The sequence below is a fragment of the Podarcis vaucheri genome, assembly GCF_965113315.1.
Source record: "Podarcis vaucheri genome assembly, chromosome: 15".
Lineage (NCBI taxonomy): Eukaryota > Metazoa > Chordata > Lepidosauria > Squamata > Lacertidae > Podarcis > Podarcis vaucheri.
Window position 1 is genome coordinate 11,792,197 of NC_138753.1, and position 22,763 is coordinate 11,814,959.

The 22,763-nt window shown below is 45.6% G+C and overlaps 1 protein-coding gene across 1 annotated transcript; it reads right to left on the minus strand.

The window, feature by feature from the left end:
* Positions 1–1,404: 1,404 nt before the first annotated feature.
* On the minus strand, positions 1,405–20,096 carry NCF1 (neutrophil cytosolic factor 1). The gene is made up of 11 exons (XM_082201297.1): positions 19,913–20,096; positions 14,166–14,246; positions 11,727–11,802; positions 9,215–9,380; positions 8,282–8,337; positions 7,004–7,126; positions 5,544–5,651; positions 5,118–5,235; positions 3,751–3,858; positions 2,620–2,762; positions 1,405–1,631 (listed from the first exon to the last, which is right to left on the minus strand). Exons 1-11 carry the CDS (start codon positions 19,982–19,984, stop codon positions 1,513–1,515), a joined length of 1,170 nt encoding a protein of 389 aa, XP_082057423.1. The 5' UTR covers positions 19,985–20,096; the 3' UTR covers positions 1,405–1,512.
* Positions 20,097–22,763: the final 2,667 nt, after the last annotated feature.

Genomic DNA, 22,763 nt, shown 5'->3' on the forward strand with positions numbered 1-22,763 from the left:
GTAACCCGAGGTACCACTGTATTCAAGTTGGCTGCCCTGCTCCATGACCTCCCATTCCTTTCTTTTTGGACACAGATATACTTGGACATAGACCAAGGTCGTATTTAGAGCATGCATTCGCCCTTCCCCTTGTACTTCATAAAGCACCACGCACATGGATGCCGCAATGTAAATCAGATTTCCCTAATCTGGTTCCCTCCAGATACCAGCAGACTTGCTTGGAGAAGCCCAAGACTGGGAAAGTACAATAAAAGGGGCACAAATAAGGAAGTCCAGTGAGAACCAGGCATTCTGGGTAGCCATAGGTTGGTGTCAGGCCACATCCACAACATCTACTGCTTTAATCTGTCACGGTTTATCCCAGAGCTGTGGTTTGCTAAGGATGTTGAGAGTGGGTAGGAGGACCCTGATTCCCTTCCCAATGCCACAGTTTCCAGAGTGGTTTAACAATCAATCCCTCTTTCCCAGGGAACTCTGGGAATTGTAGTTCTGTGAGGGGAAATTGGAGGTGTCTCTTAACAGCACCCGTAACAAACTATAGTTCCCAGGATGCTTTGGGATAAGCCATGACTGTTTTTAAAGTGGTATCACAATGTTTTAAATGTATGGTGTGGACTTGGCCCCAGTTGGAAAGAAAAGCTAGGCAGTCAGTTCCATGTTTTGAGTCCTGAAGAACTTCCTGAGCAGGAGGACTGCTAAGAACACCCCTGCAACATTTTGTTGCACATCCCACTTCTTGTTAATAATTTGCAATCTTCCCTCTGACAGTAGAGAATTGTGAATTCCTTCCTTCCTTCCTCTCTCTCTCCGGGCTTAGGCAAGAGGTTTTGCAGAAAACGGAGACTTCAAAACAGAAAGTTATATGCTGATGATTTCCTTTCTGTTGCAAGAGTTTCCTATCCAAGATGTGCAAGATGACGGGAAACTCAGGTTTCACATGCACTTATTTGTTTATTTATCAAAATTTGTGTACTTAAACATATACATATATAGATATACTTGGGCATATTAACCAAAAACACAATTTACAAAAGAGCCTGTGCTGTATGTCAGATAATGAGTGACAAGCATTAATATCATTTTTCCTTCCTTCTCCTGCTATCACAAAATCGACTGATGGAATACTTCTCGTCTAGTAGCTAGCAAAAGCTAACGGCCAGCATTATTTATTTGTTAGGAGCATCAGTTACCCCACTGACCAGCCAACACTCAAGGCATCCACAGGCCTTCATGCCTCAGTTGCTCTGTGTAGGCATTTAAACCTGCCGGAGCCAAACAAATCACTAGTCCATAAGATTTAATGTTGGGGGGAAGAAGGAAAAGGACATCCTGAAGAATGAACAGAGTCCACCAGCATCAAACCCTGCACTGACGACAATTTTACAACAAACACAGGCATATGCATTGCTAAAAATTCAGGCGCAGAGTTCTGGAAGGCAGAACTTCACAGGAGTCCAGTCTGGCCCGTGAGTCCCTCAGAGATGTTGCCATGGGCAGAAATAAGCTCCTTCCTCACTTGATTTTGCTTTTTGTGGTCTCTGAGCAGCGAGCCACAATCAAGTCTTTACTGGGTCTTGGCGGGATGGCGGGTTGAGCCTTGGACTGGTTATTCTCTGTCTCGTCTTTCTCCGCTATAAAATGAAAGAGGCACACAATAAATTCCTTTGTTTTCATCTCAAGAGGTGCTTGGAATGAACTGGTTCAATTTAACAAAGCTCACGGGATTGGTTCGAAAATCTCTGAACTGTAACTGAAAGCAGTTCTTACCATTTCGGGGTGAAATGAATGTGAATTATGTCTGTTTTGGGGTGAACTCAGAACGACTCCTTGTGCATCTTCAAGTCAACTCTCTTACGAATTTTTTTTTTTTTTACTCTTTAGACTAGGGATGTGGAACCTGTGGCTCTCCAAATGTCTCTGAACTACAGTTCCCAGAAGTCCTAGCAAGCGTGGCCCAAAATTCCTCACACCTGCCTTAGACTCTGTGGGCCTTTAAGCTTTAAAGAGCATAATTGTTGTGTGTTTTAATGTTTTCTTGGTCTTGTTAAACATATTTTATACTTCAGCATAGCAGTTTGCAGTGCTCCAAGGGCTTGGTTTTTGTTTTTGTTTATTTATTTATTTTGCCAAGGCTCCTTTGGATAAAAACTTGAACTGTGAACTGAACTAGTTTGCTTTGTGAAGATCAAGTGTAAACTGGTCTGCCCTTCCCAGAACTTACTCCCTCATATGGGTCCATTGCAATAATTTTGAGTCGGTACCCGAATTTGCCCATCTTCCTCTCCCCACCTCATCCCCTTTTCCTTTCGTATTGTCCCCATTAGGCTGTAAGGTTGTGGAGAGAGGCCTTGTGCTGTTGTTTTTTTAAAAAACACACACAAATAAATAAATAATCCACCTGCAAATTCCTGCCTCAGAGGTTGCTGAGAAGGTCCCTACTCTGCAACATACGAGCATGAGAAGAACCTTCCGGATCAAGCCCAAGGCCCATCTGCTTCAGCAACCTGTTCTCACAGCGGCCACAGCAACTCGCTACCTCCTCGCCACAGGGTGACTTTGGAAAAGCTGCTTTCAAACAAAACCAAACAAGGTGTTGGGGAGGCCCCACCGAATACTTACTGATAGTGCTGCCTTTGTAGATGAGGTTGTTCTTCATCTTCCTCCGGCTCACTAAGTATTTCACGCTGTTCCGCCGATACGTCTCCTGGCTGATCTGCTTGCGGCCTTGATTGTGGATGCTCTTGACATTTCGGATGGTGGATCTGCCAAGTCAGAAGGAGAAAGAGCATGTCTTCCCTCATGTCATATGCGAAATTGCAATGACACTGCAAATTCTATTACCAAATTAATTGTACTGGCCTCATTTAGACCTTACACACACACACACACACACACACACACACACACACAAAGGGACAGGTTATATGAAGCTCAAGCTAGAGAAGATGTAAGTTTGCTACAACGAACAAAATTTCCCCAATGTATTGTCTTTCTCAGAAAGGATCATCAAAGGTCTAGCTATCTAGAAGAACTGACAGTGTTTCCCTTATACAAGAATTATGCTTTCCAACATGTAGGAAGTCAGATACAGAAATGCTTGTTTGTTTGTTGTTTGTTTGTTTGTTTGTTTGGCTAGAGAATGTAATCTGCTGTGAAACATCCTTTATAGGATGCCCCAAGGGGAAGATTTATGAGAAGTTATTTGTTTGGTCTTATCAATAAATAATCTGTTCACTCTAAGAAGATGTTTACCCACATGTAACATATGGGACAGCACTGCAGCGGCAAGGAAACGCCGGGCAGAATGAACTAGTACAGTCACATCTGAGAAATTTAAGAGTATGTTCAGTTTTGCTTTAGTTTAAATTAGGTTTCATTCGACTGTGTCAAAAGCTTTCTGATTATTTTAACTTCTTTTTTTTTTTTACCTAACTGTTCATATCAGTGCTTTTCTTCTAGAAAAAAAAGGAGCCGGTATTGCGTATCCTTGAGTACCCCCAGAATAAAAAAAAACACTGGTTCATGTATAGGAAATTGTCAAAGTATATTTTTAAGGTGTCAAAGCCAGTGGATCATGTAATAAAGTTGCTTATGGTGATGCAATCAGCCTCTGTATGTGGAATGGGAAGTGTTTGCAATTGTTTTATTTGACTCATGCAGAAAAATGTCTTGCACCAGTCCTTTTGATTATTGTTCCCATGCCAAAAATTACTGAAAGCATCTTCTTCCACCAACACACACACACACTACCTTCGAGGTGGGGCTCCTTTGTTCCTCAGCTGATTGTTCTCTGGGTTATTCAGCTCCCCAGATTTCTGCAGATACATCGACGGGTAATAGCCTGTAGTTTCGTCCTTCCTGAGATTTCAGAAACAACATCAATTTAGCCACAAGAAAAAAAGAGGAAGGAGCGCTGTGGTTGGCAAGCAAACAGAGAGCCTTAATCCCAGGAGGGTGAAGGAGGACGTAACCCCAATCTCCCACACCATGAGCAATGCTGCCCCCACTTTTAATAAACACACTTTTTTGACATCCACAGATTCAGTACAATATTTGAAAGAGGTTTTCCTGGTTGGAGCCTATGTGGGTAAAACAGCACACAAAAACACGTATGCACACACCCAGGCTCCACTTTCAAATATCACACCGGACACCCTGACATGGGAGCAAGAGGTGTGATCCTGTTTCGCCCTCCACCCAGTAAATGTACACTTTGAATGATGGCCAATAAGGGACACAGTAAGCTGTATCAGACAGAGTCCTTCCTCCTTCACCCTGATGCCCTCCAGTTCCTTTAGACCACAACTCCCATCAACCCTCACCAGTGCAGCCATGATTCCATCAGCCCCACCATGCAGCTGATGGGAGCTGTAGTCCCCAAACATCTGGAGGGCCTCAGGTTAGCGGAAAGGATTTATGAAAGGTCCAAACAAGTCCTTAGGGCAGAACAGTCCATGTCTATTAGCCACAGTAGACAGAAATGGAGCCTCCACATTCAAAGGCAGGATACCTCCAATTGCCACACACTAGGAAAAGACGCCTGCTTCTTGGGAGAAAAGCAATGACAAACCTAGACAGCATCTTAAAAAGCAGAGACATCACCTTGCCAACAAAGGTCTGTATAGTTAAAGCTATGGTTTTCCCAGTAGTGATGTATGGAAGTGAGAGATGGACCATAAAGAAGGCTAATTGCCGAAGAATGGATGCTTTTGAATTATGGTGCTGGAGGAGACTCTTGAGAGTCCCATGGACTGCAAGAAGATCAAACCTATCCATTCTGAAGGAAATCAGCCCTGAGTGCTCACTGGAAGGACAGATCCTGAAGCTGAGGCTCCGATACTTTGGCCACCTCATGAGAAGAGAAGACTCCCTGGAAAAGACCCTGATGTTGGGAAAGATGGAGGGCACAAGGAGAAGGGGACGACAGAGGACGAGATGGTTGGACAGTGTTCTCGAAGCTACCGGCATGAGTTTGACCAAACTGCAGGAGGCAGTGGAAGACAGGAGTGCCTGGCGTGCTCTGGTCCAGGGGGTCACGAAGAGTCGGACACAACGAAACGACTAAATAACAACAACACGTGATGCTTATTTCCACCAGCTCTTCTTTAGTTCCTCACCTGACAACCCACCATCCATCAAGCAGTTTATGGATAACTTCTATGGTTTCCCCTTCCTTCAGAGTGATCTCATCTTCCTGGGCAGCTGTGTAGCCTTTCCGGACAACATGGAGTTCCCCTTAAAACAAAAGAGCAGAGGGCCATTAAGAAGGACTCAGGAGTTTGCATGGCAACAAAAGACCCAATAATCATCTCATTTATATTCATCCTTCAGTTTGCACAGTTAAAGCACAACACAACGTGCTTTCCGATCTGAATTGCAATCCTCTTTGTGATAGCCATGTGTGGTGCGGATTGCTATTGTTCCCATTTTACAGATAGGAAAACAGAGGCTGAAAGATAGCTATCTTTCAAACGCTGCCATTTAACTTCAGGGTTAATCGGGACCTGGGCATCCATGGACCCAACAGAGAGGGTTTGTTTTACCTGCATAGTTGGGATCTTGTTCTTCAGACTCATCTGGACCATCCATAGGTTCGAGGTAGGCAGCAGGGACCCAACCCCGTTTGTTCGTCTGCTGACAGAACCACCAACCTGGAGCGAGACAAATAGATAAATAAATCGGTGTCCTCCTGGACCAAGTTACCTGTCTCTAAAGTTTACACATCAGAAGTGCAGCTGGTTATGCTTATTGCCTGCACGAGTCATCAACCTCTTTAGACCCATGGGCTTATTTTGATTTTTTGAGGAAGCAGTGTAGGAGCCACCTCTTCAGGTCTTCAAAAGAGCCTGCTGGATCAGACCAATGACCCATCTAGTCCAGCAACTTCTGGAAACCTGGAAGCAGGATCTGAACACAAGAGCACACTGTTCCCTCCTGCAGTTTCCAGCAACTGGTATTCAGAAGCATTGCCATTGATGGACATTGCTGCCTCCTGTCTGATAATATTCCACAGATTAACTGTATGCTAAGAAGGACTTTGGCAAGGGACGCAGATGGAGCTGTGGGTTAAACCACAGAGCGATGGGGTGAGCGCCCATTGCTCAGTCCCTGCTCCTGCCAACCTAGCAGTTGGAAAGCACGTCAAAGTGCAAGTAGATAACTAGGTACCGCTCCAGCGGGAAGGTAAACGGCATTTCCGTGCGCTGCTCTGGTTCGCCAGAAGCGGCTTAGTCATGCTGGCCACATACCTGAAGCTGTACACCAGCTCCCTCGGCCAATAAAGTGAGAAACCCCAGAGTCGGCCACAACTGGACCTAATGGTCAGGGGTCCCTTTACCCTTTACCTTTAAGAAGGACTTTGTTTTATCTGTCCTTGGCCTGCCAACAGACCACTTCTCTCATCTGCTCATCTGCCCCAGCAAAGATGGAGAGAAAGAAAGTGGGCACACTTAGAAATAATACGAGCCTTGGAAAGCACATAGAGCCAGAAGAGGAAGTGGGGGAAGGCACCGCTCTTCGAACTTCCTCTCTCAATTCTATGCACGTTTTGAGGGAGGAAAGGGAAACCGCTGCCCTCATCTCATGACCAAGGAGGCAGTGAGGGAATCAGAGGCTCTCCATGAAGGCACCAGGAGAAGACCTCCAGGGACGCCATGGCCCCAGAGATGCAACATTGGTAGCCTCCGCTTAGGGGGCAGACCTCCTGCTGCGGCCAAAGTACAGACGCTCCACGTGTCCCTATTTTCCTGGATTTACAGAAGTCACCCAGTTTCTGTTTGGATCCTGGAATGTCTCACTTTTCCTTAGGACATCCTCACTGTCATCACAAAAATGTTGCAGGGTTTGGAGTTATGCGACTCCCGAGCCATCTGAAGGCAGCTCTGTATAGGAAAGCTCTTTTAAAAAAACTATGACTATGGAAGAGGATGTTCCCTACTTTCTCTGCCACCGCTATAAAACCAGCCCCTCCCTCAAGAGATAAACACCATCTCTCTCTCCTTACCGCTTTCGCTTTTCTCCACGACGTCCACCAGGTCCCCCATCTTGACCCCCATCTCAGTGCTGGAGTTCTTCTCATAGTCGCCAATTGCCCGATACGTCTGTAGGATGATGGGTCCTGTGATATCTATTGGAGGAGGAAGAAGAAGAGTTTGGATTTGATATCCCACTTTATCACTCCCCGAAGGAGTCTCAAAGCGGCTAACATTCTCCTTTCCCTTCCTCCCCCACAACAAACACTCTGTGAGGTGAGTGGGGCTGAGAGACTTCAGAGAAGTGTGACTAGCCCAAGGTCACCCAGCAGCTGCATGTGAAGGAGCGGAGACGCGAACCCAGTTCACCAGATTACAAGTCCACCGCTCTTAACCACTACAGCACTCTGGCTCTCAGGAGGAGAAGCGGCTGTGATTAGGGGAATTCTCAAGGGCCCTGTCTGAGCCAGGATTCACCAGAGCTGAGCCCCTGAGACCTGGCTGGAGTGCGAGGGACCAGCACCACGTGCAAACTGAATACAGTATATTTTGTGCCATGCTGAGGATCTCCCTCCACACTGAATAACGGTGAGCTATTTCTCCCCACACACATAGTTCTGGGATAAAGAGGGCACAGAGTTCGGGGTGGAAGGTGGAATCTGAAAAATAGACTTGAGAACTGCTTTCGGAGAGTTCCCAGTGCCACTTTTAGTTAGGAGAGAACACCGTGTTTTTAGTCCTTGTGGCAATTTATGAATCCAGAAAGCAGAGGAGGCAGCGAAGGACACTATAAATTTAAAGTATGGTAGGACTTGAACCAATGACTTCAAGTTACAAGAAAGGAGATTCCAACTAAAGATCAGGAAGAACTTTCTGGCGGTAAGAGATGTTTGACAGTGGAAAGGACTCCCTTGGAAGGTAGTGGACTCTCCTCCCTTGGAGGTTTCTAAGCAGAAGTTGGGTGGTCATCTGTCTGGGATGCTTTCGTTGAGATTCCTGCATTGCAGGGGGTTGTACTTGATGACCCCTTGGGGGCCCCTTCAGACTCTAGGATCCTATGAAAGCGCATAGCTACTCCCAGAGAATCCCAAGCACTGCAGTTTATGCTTCACAGAGCTATGATTCCTAACGCCCTTAACCAACTACCCAGCCAGATGTTTCTGGAGAAGCTGCACATAGGTCATGAGGGCAACCACAGCTCTCTTTAGACCTTAGTGCTGCTGAGGGCAAGGCAGACTGCGATCCTGGCAGTAACATGCAACCACTGAAGACGAGCGGGAAGGATTTCACCACTTCTGCTTTTTAATTACCTGCTGCAATCTTCTTGGAGTCTTTTGGTATCAAAAAGGTTTCTGGTTTCTTGACGCTAAGGGGGAAAGAATCAAAGGCAAACACTGTTGAAAGTGTCAAGTCTTCCATCCCAGCCACAGACTCAAACTGGTGGCCTCAAGCAAGTCATGAACTCACAGCATGTTGGATAATCACACTGGCCTGGTAACATACTTTGAGTATTTGAAACATGGAATATAAACATGCCCAGCACTGACTCTTTTTTTGTGGAGTGGGCCACAACCATGCACTCTTGTCTTGCCATGCAGTGACAGGTTAGATGTCTATGGAGGCTGGACCACCAACCTCAGCCTGCCTCCAGCCAACTTGCTTGCCTTATATCTCACAAGCTGGCCAAGGAGTGGCCCTGACTATCCGCTTCCTCCTTCTTAGTCTCAGAGTCACCCTTGTAGAACTCAGCAGAGAGGAGGCGGATGGGGGGGAAGCTAGAAGGAGTTGGCTCTGCCTGTCACCAGCTCTGGCGCCCCCTCCTGGTCGGCTCCCTGTGTTCTGCCCTACCAGGCCCAAGCGGTGTTTCTCTAATAAGTGTCATTGGACTACAACCCCCATCATCCCTGATCGCCATTCCTGCTAGTTACGGATGATGGGAGTTGTAGTCCAACAACAGCTGGGGACCCAAGTTTGAGAAACATGACTGGGGAGCGGCTGCCACTGGGAAGGGGCTATACTGAGATACTGTAAATGGCACTTTTCAGAGTCATTTACCAGGAGCGGAAGTGAGAGGGGAAGTGGCAATGAGCCCTAGGGGAGGGTGACACTGGACTTCTTACAGCTGCCCAAAGAATCAGGTGCTGACACTGGGTTCAAGATGGACATGGGTCCCTTCCTCCCTATGGACCCTTCCTGCCAGTCTTAGCCCAGTAGGTGCCTCCCAGCATCCTGATAATACTCACTGGCTTGCTATAGGTGGGTTCAGGTCATCTGGTCTGACTTTGAAGAAGGTCAAGACGTGTCCACACCTGGAGATCTTGCGGGGCAGGTTGATGAGGGCCATGGTGTACTCGGAGAGCGTGTCTTGCCGATTTTGGGTGATTCGCTGGCTGTCAAACCACCTTGGTGCTAGATAGATGGGTAGGAAGGAACAAAGGAGTTTGCATTTCATCATGCCAGAGGACTACCCCATCCCGTCCGGTCAATGCCTATTCCAGTTAATTCATTTGCATTTCAGGTGATACTACCTAACAGGCAAAGCTACCTTTCTAAAGCTGCACCTCTCCAAATTTCCCAGTGCAGTTCTCCAGCCCAGTAAAGACGCACAAACATGCATAGGATTGGTGAGAATAACATACAAAAATGTGTTACTTCGGGGATAAATTCTTGACAAAGAAGTATATTCTGGGCAAATTTGCATAGAAAAAATGTGTATTTTGGGAGAAATTCACATTCAAATGCCAACTTCAAAATAAAAATTAAAAAAATCATACACAGATGTGGTTGGGAAAATGAGAAATTGAAAGAAACTGAAACAGACAGCGTATGCTTGTGTCTCAGTTTGTGACTTGGTTCAAGACTTGGCCATTTCTCATCATTATGTAAACAGGATCCAAAAGGGAACAGGAACAATTTTTTTTTTAACCACATGTGGCTGCTTGGTCAATCAACTGCAACGGAACAGTTATTTCAGCGCCCGAAACCCACTGCATTTGCAAGACAACTGATTTGGACAAACCAAAGATCTAAATGTGTTCCTGGTTACTACCTAGGAAGTGAGCGTTTGAGCAATGACACTGTTATGACTTTGTGAGTGCCAGGCACCACTAAATTCCTGGGTCCAGTAGGCGTTAGAATATAATCAAGGCTTGGGGGGTTAAACTGCTAATCCCTATACCCAAGCTTCCTGTGTTCAGGTGATCGCCTGGGAGATGGGCCATTAGGAGAACAAAGGAATAGGCCATTAAGAAAGTAAATAGGAGAGTGGAGTCTGGGTCAGACAGCAAATGGGTGGGACCATGCCCTCAATTCAGAGTTAGTTAGAAGACAAAGGCAGAGCTGAGACTTGGCTGTGATGTGACCTAGAGGGGGGGGAAGGTTGCAAGCTGGAAAAAGCAGCAAGCTGGAGAGAAGGTCAGAGCACAGTGGTTGATTTCTGTTTGGGTGTTGGTGCTGTGAGCCCCTCCATCATAAGCTCAGGTTGTATATATGTGCCAGTAAACCATGTATCCTAAAGACACTACAGTCTCTACATTGCCACGTTTCCAAAATGTTCCAAAAGGAACATTCAGTCTGCCCATTTCCCAGAGCTTACTAGAAACCAGAGAACATTTGGGTGCTGCCAGTGAAATGTTAAAGTACAGTGGTACCTTGGGTTACATATGCTTCAGGTTACATACGCTTCAGGTTACAGACTCTGCTAACCCAGAAATAGTGCTTCAGGTTAAGAACTTTGCTTCAGGATGAGAACAGAAATTGTGCTCCAGTGGCACAGCGGCAGCAGGAGGCCCCATTGGCTAAAGTGGTGCTTCAGGTTAAGAACGGACCTCCAGAACGAATTAAGTATTTAACCAGAGGTACCACTGTACTGGGGCTCAGCCTTAAATCTTGTGAAATAATATACCGCATTTTTCTGTGTAATAGACGACAATTTTTCCTTAGAATTAATAGGCGAAAATTGCGGGTCGTTTCATAGACGGATATCAGACGGGAGATTGGTGGCAGCAGCCAGCAGGAGATTGGCAGAGGTGATTTTGCATGTGAGTGGTGATGATTGGCTGTGGCAATTGGGTGCACTATTTATGGCAGCGGCAAGGTGTGTGTGCAGTCAGCTGTGGTTGCGTTGAGTGTGCAGGTGGGCTTTTGGCAGCGAGCATGCAGACGATTGTTGGCCACGGCAATGCGTGCAATTTGCATTGGTGGGCAGGCTGTAGAGCACTTGGTGGAGGTGACTCCCCTGTCCCCTCAAAAGAAGCTCAACAACTTTGGGCAATTTCCCCCAAAAATTTTTTGTTGTGGTCCAAAAAAATAGGGGTCATCTTATACAAGGGGGGGTGTTATACACAGAAAAATAGGTAATATGATGAGGGGGGAGGTGTTCTTTTGAGCATGTGAAGACTGCTTTCACTCTCCACCAAAGGAAAGCCCTGAATAGCTGGGAAGAAGGATCCTACATAAACACACACCTGCAAAGAATCCTAAGAAACTGAGCTTGTTAAAGGTAGTGGAGATTGTAGGTCGGTGACAAACAAACTACAGTTCCCATGATTCTTTGGGAGGTGGGAAATGGGATTTAAACATACGGTGTGTGTACATCCAAAATGTCATTTAGGCCAGCAGTTTGAAATTTCAGTCAAGTTCGCTACGATGATAATTTGAAATACAGCGCTGATTGTAATTCAGGGCTGGCTTTATATCTCCAGACTCAGGGCAATGCCAAGAACCTAGAACTGGCAGTTGTACTGGCTTACTTACCAGGCAAGTGAGGAATGATCCTGTTCTCCACACTAATGTCCCCAGATTCAATAGGAAACATCTCCTTTAAAGTTTTCTGGAGAAAGGAGAGAAAGCAAGAGCAGCCTTAGAATTCTAGATGAAAGTATGGACGAAAAACAAATCATCAGGTGAGTTTAGTCACTTCCAGTCAGTAATTTAATAAGGGACTTCCATTACCATCACATTGGCAATTAGCAATTGCTCCCACTGCTTTTAAAAAGTAAATTGCAGACAGGGGAGCAGAAGTCTGGATTGGGACCCTGATGCAGGGCGGGGAGAGAGGAGTCCCTTAATCTTTCATCCTTTTCTACGGGATCCTGACACAGATTGTGAGGAGGGGAGTGTGTCCACAATTTACCGGTACTTTTAAAAAAGCAAATCCCCATTCACCAACGGATGCATTGACATTGATGATATCACTTCAAAGAGTCCCCCCCCCAAGAATTTGGGGAGCTGAAATTTGTTAAGGGTGCTGAAATTTGTTAGGAGGCTTCCCCCCCAATTCTCCACACAGAACTACAATTCCCAAAGTCCCCTGAGAAGAGAGGTTGATTATTAAATCACTCTGCAGCTCTCTGAGGGGAACAGGGGTCTTCTCACAACTCTCAGCACCCTCAGCAAACTATAGCTCCCAGAATTATTTGGGAGAAGCCATGACCGTTTTACATTGTGTCGCAATGCCTTAAATCTGTGGCCAAAGAGCCGGACATGACCAGGCAGTGGGACAGCCATATGACAGGAACCAGCAACAAGAAGCAGGGACTGTCCTGTGAAGTGGTAACTGGTAGGGTGGAAGGCAGGAGGCTGGCAGTAGGTGGCGCCAGAGCAGATGACAGGCAAATCCGCCCCCTGATTGGTTGTAAGTAAGAAGTCTGGCAGGAAGAGGCTGGCTAGGAGCAGACTGAGTTTGGTGAGGCAGTGCCCCATTTGTTGCAGTGGGTCAGCCTCCACTGGTCTCATGGGGGCTGAATGGAGGGATATCTGGAATTACAAAGTCAGAGTACCCCAGAGTGACCCAGCGGCTGCCCCTCCCCTGGGTTTCCACCTCAGCCTTCCCAAAACAAGAAAACAAAAGAGCAAGGCACAAGGTTGACGGCAAAGGCAGCAGCAGACTTCCCCTTTGCGGCTTGCAAAAAAAGGGAAAGACTTGAAATGTTGAATTCTCATCATATGACTATCTCATGAAATAATATTTAAACCAGGCAGCTCAGAAATTCCAACCAGCTGCATTAAAAAGAGAACAATGCAGGAATCACCCTCTTTTGTTGACCACCTACTCGGCTGCCCTTCCTTCCAGCTTTAGTGAGATTTATAAGGTTTGCCCACAATGCGAGTGCGTATTTTTTGATGGCTCTGGTTCTTCTTACCCTTGATCCCCACTACCTTCCACCCCACAGTCCCAGTGGGCTGCTCAGAGAACTACTCAAAATGACATCCTATCTTCCTAAGAAAGAGGAGCAACCACAGAAAGTTGCCCTAGGGCAGCATAAAGTAAAGGTAAAGGGACCCCTGAACATTAGGTCCAGTCGTGGACGACTCTGGGGTTGCAGTGCTCATCTCGCTTTACTGGCCGAGGGAGCCAGCATACAGCTTCTGGGTCATGTGGCCAGCAGGACTAAGCCGCTTCTGGCGAACTAGAGCAGCACACAGAAATGCCGTTTACCTTCCCACCGGAGCGGTACCTCTTTATCTACTTGCACTTTGACATGCTTTCAAACTGCTAGGTTGGCAGGTATACACAGAGTTAGACAGGGTGCTGGCGTTTGTCCTCGTTGATATCTAACCCTTGAGCGCAACATCACCAACACTTCATTTGATCAAACTTACCTTTGTTGATATCTACAGAAGCCTGGCTAAAGGAACTTTAATGACTGAATCTTCCTTTTGGACACAATTTCAATGAGTTTTCTGTTTGTTGCTTCTGTAGTAGATCTTGTGCATAGCTCTCTCAATTTTTGGATTATTAATGTAAGATTTAGAACATAGAATGCTTTGGTAGAGTTTTGTGTGCCGCTTATGTCTGCTTAATTTATACTGGTTTACTATGAGAATTGGCAGCATAGGTTCATTTCTTCAGTACTTGTATTTCCTAAGAAAGAGGAGCAACCACAGAAAGTTGCCCTAAAAAGAAAAAAAAGGAGGCCACAGGTTTGCATGGCATTATATTATATGTATAGATGCAGAGTCAGGAATGATTGCTGTGATTTAACTCCTCAAAGGTGAGAAGGAGGCCTGTCTGAAATAGCAGCAATTATTTCTAAATCTGCAGGTGTCCATATAGATTAGCCCATGCACATTTTATGCAAGTCCTCCTTTCAGTCTTCTTTGGCAATGTAATGAATGCACCATCCTAGCACAGAAAGACATTGAGATTAGCCGGACACTCTTAAGGCGCCAGAGACGCAACAGTTTACTTACATGGAAGTCGTAGATCTCGGTGAACTTCCGATACACAACTTTCTCGGTGAGATCTTGCCATTTCACGAGAAACATGTAGACCTGACAAGGAGAACAGACCGTTGTTCAGAATCAGCGAAAGCTTTCAAATGGCCTCCCCCAGCCAACCCTTCTCTTCATCCCTGGCTGTTCAGAGAATTTAGATGTGCAGGGAGACTCCGTTAATGATGAATGTTACACACATTATGTTCAAAAATAAAATGCATTAAAAATAGGTGTTATCTGCTTTGACGCTGGAATCCTAGAGCGCTTCTGGTCCTGCAGAAACATTCATCAGAAGCTGAAGCATTAAGCACAAAACAATGCCAGTTTTCCCAGTTCTAAAATAAGCAACTAATGTAGGCATCCTGAAAACTGTCCATAAATATTCACTAATAGAGACATATCCGAATCTGGAAATGGACTTGTGGTTTTTCATTGTACGACTGGTGTTTTTGTTTTGTTTTCATGTTGTAAAATGCAGGGTTGACTTATGGGTGTGTTACAGCCTTGTGTTGGCGGGCAGCAGGCACAGAAGAATCAAACAGTCATAGAATCACTAAATTGTAGAGTTGGAAGGGACCTCAGGGGTCATCTAGTCCAACCCCCTGCAGTGCAGGAATCTTAAAAAAAACAAAAACCCACAACATGAAAGAATTCTTAATTTACAAAAATACGTGTATTGTCTTTTTTTCAAGTTGCGTTTTCAACAGATCAGTTACCCAATGTGGGGCTTGAATTCATGGCCCCGATATTAAGAGTCTCACACTCTACCAACTGAGCTATCCATTATCTCCTCTTGCCATGCGGCCCATGGACTGGAAATCCCAGGGAATGAACCTGGGATTTGGGGGGCACAAAGCATTTGCTGTGCTTTAGAACGGGGGCTGTTCCCTCGCAGCCTCCTCTAAGCGAGGGTATTCCCAAGCAATGCACATGGGGTGGAATTTCCTGCCTTTGTTCACACATGGTCCCCCCCCCCTTTTCTACAGGCAAGCCACATGATAGAGCACTCGAATCATAAGCCTGCTGGCTGTTGCTTCACCCCTGGGGCACTTCCAGACTGTTGCGGTCTGCGGGACTTTCAATCAAGTGCCTTCCAATTGCACAATTAAAGTTGAGCTGTTGTGCAACAAACCTGCTTCCTCAAAAGATGACATTTGCAATGAACAAAGTGATGGGAAAGCGCAACGTCATCTAATCTCCCTGCAAACAAATCCAGGTGCGTGCTCAGTAAACAAGTCATCTGGGAAGGCCCCCCCCCCCCGTTCTCCTTCCATCTTTTTTTCCCTTTCAGGCTGAAGAAAATGCAGCTTTTTAAAAACACAGCAAGGGAAAACCAGCGCCATCTTTTCACTGTAGATCACCTGGGCTCTGCCCTGCCTTTTTCCAAGGGGCCTAATTTGGCATGAGCATTGTGTAATAAACGAAAATCTGCCCTTATTCCCTTATGGGGGACACAAGAGCCCTTATAGAGTCCTTTGTAGGTTCTCCATTGGTCAGAGATAAGAACAGAGGCTAGCCAGAGAATATTGAGAAGCAAAGCAGCTAGTAAGCCTGATCTTTATTGAACTGTTGCAACAGGGTGTCCCCTTCACACGCAGGAGGACGGAGGAGGACCCAGAACCCAGGTGTGTCTGCCCTTATATAGACATTTTAAATTGCCTGCCTTGGAGTTCAAGACCACCCCCAGAAACATCATACCTACATCACAGAAAGGGCGGGCTACAGCAGAAATCTGAGTGGGTTGTTTACCTCCTGTCTGGCAAGTTACCTGTTAATGCTTACTTGATTGGATACCCTGGGGAGCCTGGCCAGTCTTTTGTAATAATAAATACTTACTGTAGTTCCTGAGCCAGGTCACAGGCTCACCCTATTCATACACAGATATACCCTTAAGACAGGTTTTGTGAGTGAAAAGACAATGAGGAGGCTTTTCCATTTTCCTTTGACCTTGCAGAGAAAATGGATTTGGTCAGTCTGGGAGCCAAAATGGTTCTATGGCTGTTTTCCTGTGCTGCTTCAGACATGTGGTTTATATATTTATGTACGTGTTTGCTTGGTATATTTATGAACATTTATTATATATATATAAGACCTTGATTTTTTTTATTTCAATCATGAGCATTTACACCTGGGGCACCTGAAAACTTGCTGCCACTCACACATTGAACGTGGCCTTTCCGTACCCTGGGGACACAGAAACTGGGGCTTTTGAGATGCCAGGCTCCCATCAGCCCCAGTCAGCATGGCCAGGAATGATGGGAGTTGTAGTCTAACAGGTTTCCTCATCCAACCCTGAGCTATGCAAGGCCCAGTGCCTCTCACCTAGCTCTTTTTCAGTTGTTCACAAGGATGGCAGCAGAGGGGAAAGTACAGTGGTGTCTCGCAAGACGAAAAGAATCCGTTCTGTGATTCTCTTCGTCTAGCGGTTTTTTCGTCTTGCGAAGCAAGCCCATTGACGGATTAGCGGATTAGCGCTATTAGTGCTATTAGCGGCTTTTAGCGGCTTATCTGCTGATCAGATCAGCTGATAAGCAGTTTAGCAGCTTAGAAAGAGGGGGGGAGGAAAAAAAAACAGCAGGAACTCGCAAGACATTGTCGTCTTGCGAAGCAAGCCCATAGGAAATTCGTTTTGCGAAGCACCTCCAAAACGGAAAACTCTTTCGTCTAGCGAGTTTTCCATCTTGCGAGGCATTCGTCTTGCGGGGCACCACTGTATGACAAAAGCAGAGAGGATTTCCTTGCAGGCATTTGTGAGTTCAGAACAGTGAAATTGCAAATTAAACCACAGTCGTACCTTGGTTCTCGAACGGCTTAGTTACCAAACAAATTGGCTCCCAAATGCCGCAAACCTGGAAGCGAGTGTTCCGGTTTGCGAACTTTTTTTCGGAAGCTGAACATCCGACACGGCTTCCGCTTGAGTGCAGGAAACTCCTGCAGCCAATCGGAAGCCAAGCTTTAGTTTCCGAATGGTTTCAGGAGTCAAACGGACTCCCGGAATGGATTAAGTTTGAGAACCAAGGTACCGCTGCCTTTCCTTCCAAGCAGAGACTGATCACGTTTAACCTAAGTGGAAAAGAGAGCCGATGACCTTGCTCTCTCTTTCTCTTCTTGGTTGCGGAAAACCCCACCCCTATGAATCTGCAGCAGTGTTGATCACCAAGCCCTTAAATGCTGAAGTTCCCTGGGCGGCCCAGAATGACTTAACTATCCTCTTCCTGCAGATCATCATGGTGCAATAGTGGTATAAAAAGAAGGAAGGCCAAGAAAATCCCTGCCAAGGCTTGAGTGGGTGGCTCAGGGTTTGCTGTTAACCGGCAAAGGGGAACGAAAGAAAGCAGGGTCCAAAAATCTTGAAACAACAGTGGGGAGGTCAGGGAGTGATGTCCTAACCAGGCATAGACACACCCGTCAATTTCAGATCCTCTCGGTTTCTCATTCTTCCAAGCTTAAGCCTGGTTCCTGCCATTTCTGCATAATATTGCAATTTTTTTAAACAAAATCTACACAAAAATGCATGTAAGCATGATATGCTCATTTTTGTTGCCTACACTTTTTTGCAAGGAGTTTGCTAACACCACACCTAATAGAATGCGTTTTGGTGCATTAATTTCCACATGGCTTTGCACACAGTTTGCACTAATGTACGCATCTTTTGTACCAGTTCTTCCGTTGGTAGATGTGTGTTAGGAGCCTCAGAGAAGGGCAAACTTCCAAGGATTCTGGTGTACGAAGTGCAGGTTTCAGTTACAGATAGGTAGCCGTGTTGGTCTGCCATAGTCAAAATAAAAAAATTCCTTCCAGTAGCACCTTAAAGACCAACTAAGTTAGTTCTTGGTATGAGCTTTCGTGTGCATGCGCACTTCTTCAGATACACTGAAACAGAAGTTGCCAGATCCTTCTATATAGTGAGAAGGTGGGGAGGGGTATTACTCAGAAGGGTGGTGGGAATGGGAGATTGGCAGATAGCTGAGATGAGCCTGTTGACGACTCTTAACGACTGCAATAGGTCTTACAGGAAAAGGCAAGGGGTGAGAAGGTGAAAAATGGCTTAGTCATGTATAATGAGATAAGAATCCAATGTCTTTGTTCAGACCAGGTCTCTCCATGCTTTTAAGTTTGGTAATGAGTTGCAATTCAGCAGCTTCTCTTTCCAGTCTATTTCTGAAATTCCTTTGTAGTAAAACAGCTACTTTGAAGTGCAGGTTTGGCAGACTAAGGATGAAATGAAAGCTGAATCTATGTCTCCCCCATCCCTAGATCTAAGCAGGATCTCCAGCCAGATGACCCTCCTCCACTCTCTGCCTTTTCAGATTAAAGAAAGGGCCAGCAGGAGAGGGATATAAAAGGACGAACAGCATGGAGAAAGTGGACAGAAAAAAATGTTTTTCTCCCCCTCTCATAACACTGGAAACTGGTGGACATTCAATGAATCGAGGACTGACTTTATAGTTTAACTGATGCTTATTTTTTGTAAACTGCTTAGAGAACTACTGTAGTTAAGTAGTATATAGATTGTTTAAGTTAATAATCAAAATACACAAATCTCAGCTGAGTGATGCTTGCTTGCCTCTGCCTTGCCTGGGTGGTTTTGGGGTGGGCAGCACTGCAACTTTTCATTATTATTATTATTATTATTATTATTATTATTATTATTATTATTATACCTGGACTTCAGCCTAAGGCCATAGGGTGGGTCACAACAACTGAAAACAGAGCATTGAAAACAAACTACCGTCCTAAGAATAGGGTGGTTCCTAAAACTATACATTGCAAGGGCCAAAAGCAGAACTAAAAAGATGCATCTTCCACATAACGAGGAGCAAAAATGAGATGAATAGAAAAGCTCTTTAGTTGAAAGGACGTCTCTCACAGGCATATTTTCCCTTCCCCTTTGCTCAGGAGCAACAAGTACTTCCCAACAATTGTACATCCATCTGTGGCGCATCTGCAGTGTGGTGCAGTGGTTAGTGTGCCTGACTAGGAAGAGTTGAGAGACACCAGGGTTCAAATCCCTACTCAGCCATTATTATTATTATTATTATTATTATTATTATTATTATTATTATTATTATTATACAGTGGTACCTCGGGTTACAGACGCTTCAGGTTACAGACGCTTCAGGTTACAGACTCCGCTAACCCAGAAATAGTACCTCAGGTTAAGAACTTTGCTTCAGAATGAGAACAGAAATCGTGCGGCGGCAGTGGGAGGCCCCATTAGCTAAAGTGGTACCTCAGGTTAAGAACAGTTTCAGGTTATGAACGGACCTCCGGAACGAATTAAGTTCTTAACCAGAGGTACTACTGTACTGCCCTTCATCAAAAGATCTCAGGGCAGTTAACAAGAAAAAATATATAAGACCAAGGCTAATAATAATAATAATAATAATAATAATAATAATAATAATAATTTATTTATACCCTGCCCATTTGGCTGGGTTTCCCCAGCCACTCTGGGCGGCTTCCAACAAAAGATTAAAATGACACCAGTCATTAAAAACTTCCCTAAACAATTAGTTAAAACAGAAAAAGCAAAACAATACCACACCACCCCCACACACAATGCCCTGAAGCTCCCTGTGTGGCCACGGGCCAGCCACTCACTCTCAGCCTAACCTACTCACAGGGTTGTTGTGAGGAGAAAACGAGGAGGAAGAGAACCGTAAGCACCACTTTGAGGAGGAAAGGTAAGATAATAAGGTAACAGCAACAAAAAGACTTACATAGTGCTGGCTTGGGAAAAACCTCTTCTCGTAGCCCAGCAGTTCAATATGTCGGATATAGGTATCTCCCATGGTCGCTGCTAAATCCCTGCAGCCCTGATGCTTGTTGGCTGTGGCTGAGATAGTGCCCCCTCGCTGTCAAACGACCTGGCTTGTGGGCTGCAGCTTTTATCCTCGTTAAAAAGGAGAAGTCTCATTTCCCCACATTGCACATTGTGGATTTTTTCTGGGTGGGTGGGTGTGTGCTGGGTTTCTGTTTTCTGCACCTGGCGTGTGTCTCCAGAGCATGGCAAACACGACACTAGAAGCTGCCTGGTGTGTGTTATGTCTGTGTTGTGGGCTCCTGGCTCCAGAAGACATGTGCTAGAGGCAGCATCAAAGTTCGCTGGCAAGGAATGTTCTGGGTTCCTGAGGCTCCCTGGGCTGCCAGGTTGATATTGCTCTGCCTAATCTGACTCACAGGATTGCTGCAAGGACAGAATTGCAGGATGGGGGCAAAGAAAGAGGAAGCGGATTACCGGAAACACGGACAAAAGAAAGTTAACATTTGCATAACAGGTGCATGTGGTAATTTACAAGTATACATGCAAGACTGCATCTCACCACCATGGTGGGGGAATGGCAGCCAGGTTACCTGTCGGCCTGCTTCATCTGCTGCCCAACTGCCATTCTTATCATTTATCGTTATTATTATTTCTTCTTTTTTCTTCTTTTGATATTAATAGTCTATTGAAAAGTTTACAATTATAAAGAAATAAAGTAATGCAAAGAAAAAAACACAAAGAATGTGTAGAGAAATATATATATATATGAGAATATATACTGTAAATGTAAAGGGTAAAGGACCCCTGGACAGTTAGGCGACTATGGGGTTGTGGCGCTAATCTCACTTTCAGGCCAAGGGAGCTGGCATTGGTCCACAGACAGCTTTCCGGGTCATGTGGCCAGCATGACTAAACCACTTCTGGCACAATGGAACACCGTGACGGAAACCAGAGTGCACAGAAATGCTGTTTACCTTCCCTCCTCAGTGGTACCTATTTATCTACTTGCCCTGGCGTGCTTTCGAACTGCTAGGTTGGCAGGAGAAGGGACAGAGCAATGGGAGCTCACCCCGTCGCGGGGATTCGAACCGCCGACCTTCTGATCGGCAAGCCCAAGAGGCTCAGTGGTTTAGACCACAGTGCCACCCGTGTCCCTTGAATATATACGAAAACACCCTAACCCATACATTCTTTTTAAAAGTTTGATACAGTGGACGCTTGGGTTGCGAACCTGCAGCGTTCGCAACCCGCAGCGCCGTGTCTGCACATGCACGGGTTGAGATTCAGCGCTTCTGTTCATGCGCAAAGTGCGATTTAGTGCTTCTGTGCATGCGCAAGCACCGAAACCTGGAAGTAACCCGTTCCGGTACTTACAGCTTCGGCGCAGTGCGCAACCTGAAAACACGCAACCTGAAATGTCTGTAACCTGAGGTATGACTGTATTATTATCCTAGTACATATGTGAACATTAATAGGTACCGCTCTGGTGGGAAGGTAAACGGTGTTTCCATGCGCTGCTCTGGTTCGCCAGAAGCGGCTTAGTCATGCTGGCCACATGACCCGAGATGAGCGCCGCAACCCCAGAGTCGTCAGCTAATGGTCAGGGATCCCTTTACCTTTATATTTTGTATAACGTGCCAATTGTTGGTGGGCAGCTTCAATGCTCCTCCTGCTCTTCCTTCTTGTGTTTCTTTTAAAAAGTATTTAAACCAGACAAATAGAGGACAATGGGGGGGTGGGGCCGGAAGGGACTGCCACCGTCAGCCCAAACTTAACCAGAGGATTGTCTGACCCAGGGGTGCCACCTTGAATAAAATATTGGGGAGATCCAGGCAAGCCCCACCCCCTGGTCACATGACACTATGCAGGCACACCATTTGAACAGCAATGCTCATCTACTTTGGGGGGCCCTGACCCCCTCAGATATTTTAGGGGGGCCCTGAAGCTCCCTCGGCCCCTTGAAATGAGTTATGGAGATGGGCAAATCTTGCAATATTCACCTACTTTACAATTGTTTAGTTTGATGCATATATTCAGAGCAAAAGCTGAAAGGAACAGATATCACATACATTTCTTACTGGGCTAATCTGACCATGGCAAGGGAGTGCATTGCCCTTCCTGTATCTTCAGTCCACTCATTTCACTGGGGAAAAATATCACGTCAAGAGTGTGACCTGCCCAGTGAGCTGGACCGCTGACCATCTGAGAGAGACCCATGGTTGCCCTGGAGATGATGAAGTTGATCTTGCTCTTTTCACTTCTCCTACTCCCCCCCCCCAAAAAAAACACCCCTGTACTGGTTAGCAAACTAAGCTGAACTACCGGACATCCCATCACCCCTTCCATCTCGTTGACCATGACGCTGTCAACAGCTGGCTTTTCAAGAGAAGACAAAAGAAGAAGTAGGTTGTTCTATGTTTACGGTAAAGCCAGTAGTAATTGGAATCATAGGAAGCATTAATGTATAAAGTTAAATTGTGTAAGATGTTTGAGCGCACCATAAAAGGCATGAGAGATTTGAGGTTTGATTCCTCTGCTTCTCCTTCCTGCAATCTGAACAAATCTTTTCCTTATCTATCTACCCTGGTGTAATTATTGGCTTAGGTCACCCCAGCATTGGACCTTTGAGTTTGAAAAATTGGCTTGTGTAAGATGACTTCTGGGCTGTTGGATCAGCACAGACATTTAAAAGGAATACAATATCAGGTCACAATGATGCTTGCAGAACAAGGCTCAGAGCAGAAGCTGATGTCTCCAAGCAGTTGCTGTTTGGGTGTGTTTGCTCCTAGCTAAAATGTTGGTGATGT

Bases quoted from the DNA above. Each gene is read 5' to 3' on its own strand.
- NCF1 (XM_082201297.1), bottom strand. From the start codon at position 19,984: ATGGGAGATACCTATATCCGACATATTGAACTGCTGGGCTACGAGAAG. The intron at 5,652-7,003 runs GTAAGGAGAGAG...GTCTCGCTCCAG, and splicing joins CGTGGAGAAAAGCGAAAGCG to GTTGGTGGTTCTGTCAGCAG. The intron at 3,859-5,117 runs GTGAGGAACTAA...CTGAAATCTCAG, and splicing joins GATGGATGGTGGGTTGTCAG to GAAGGACGAAACTACAGGCT.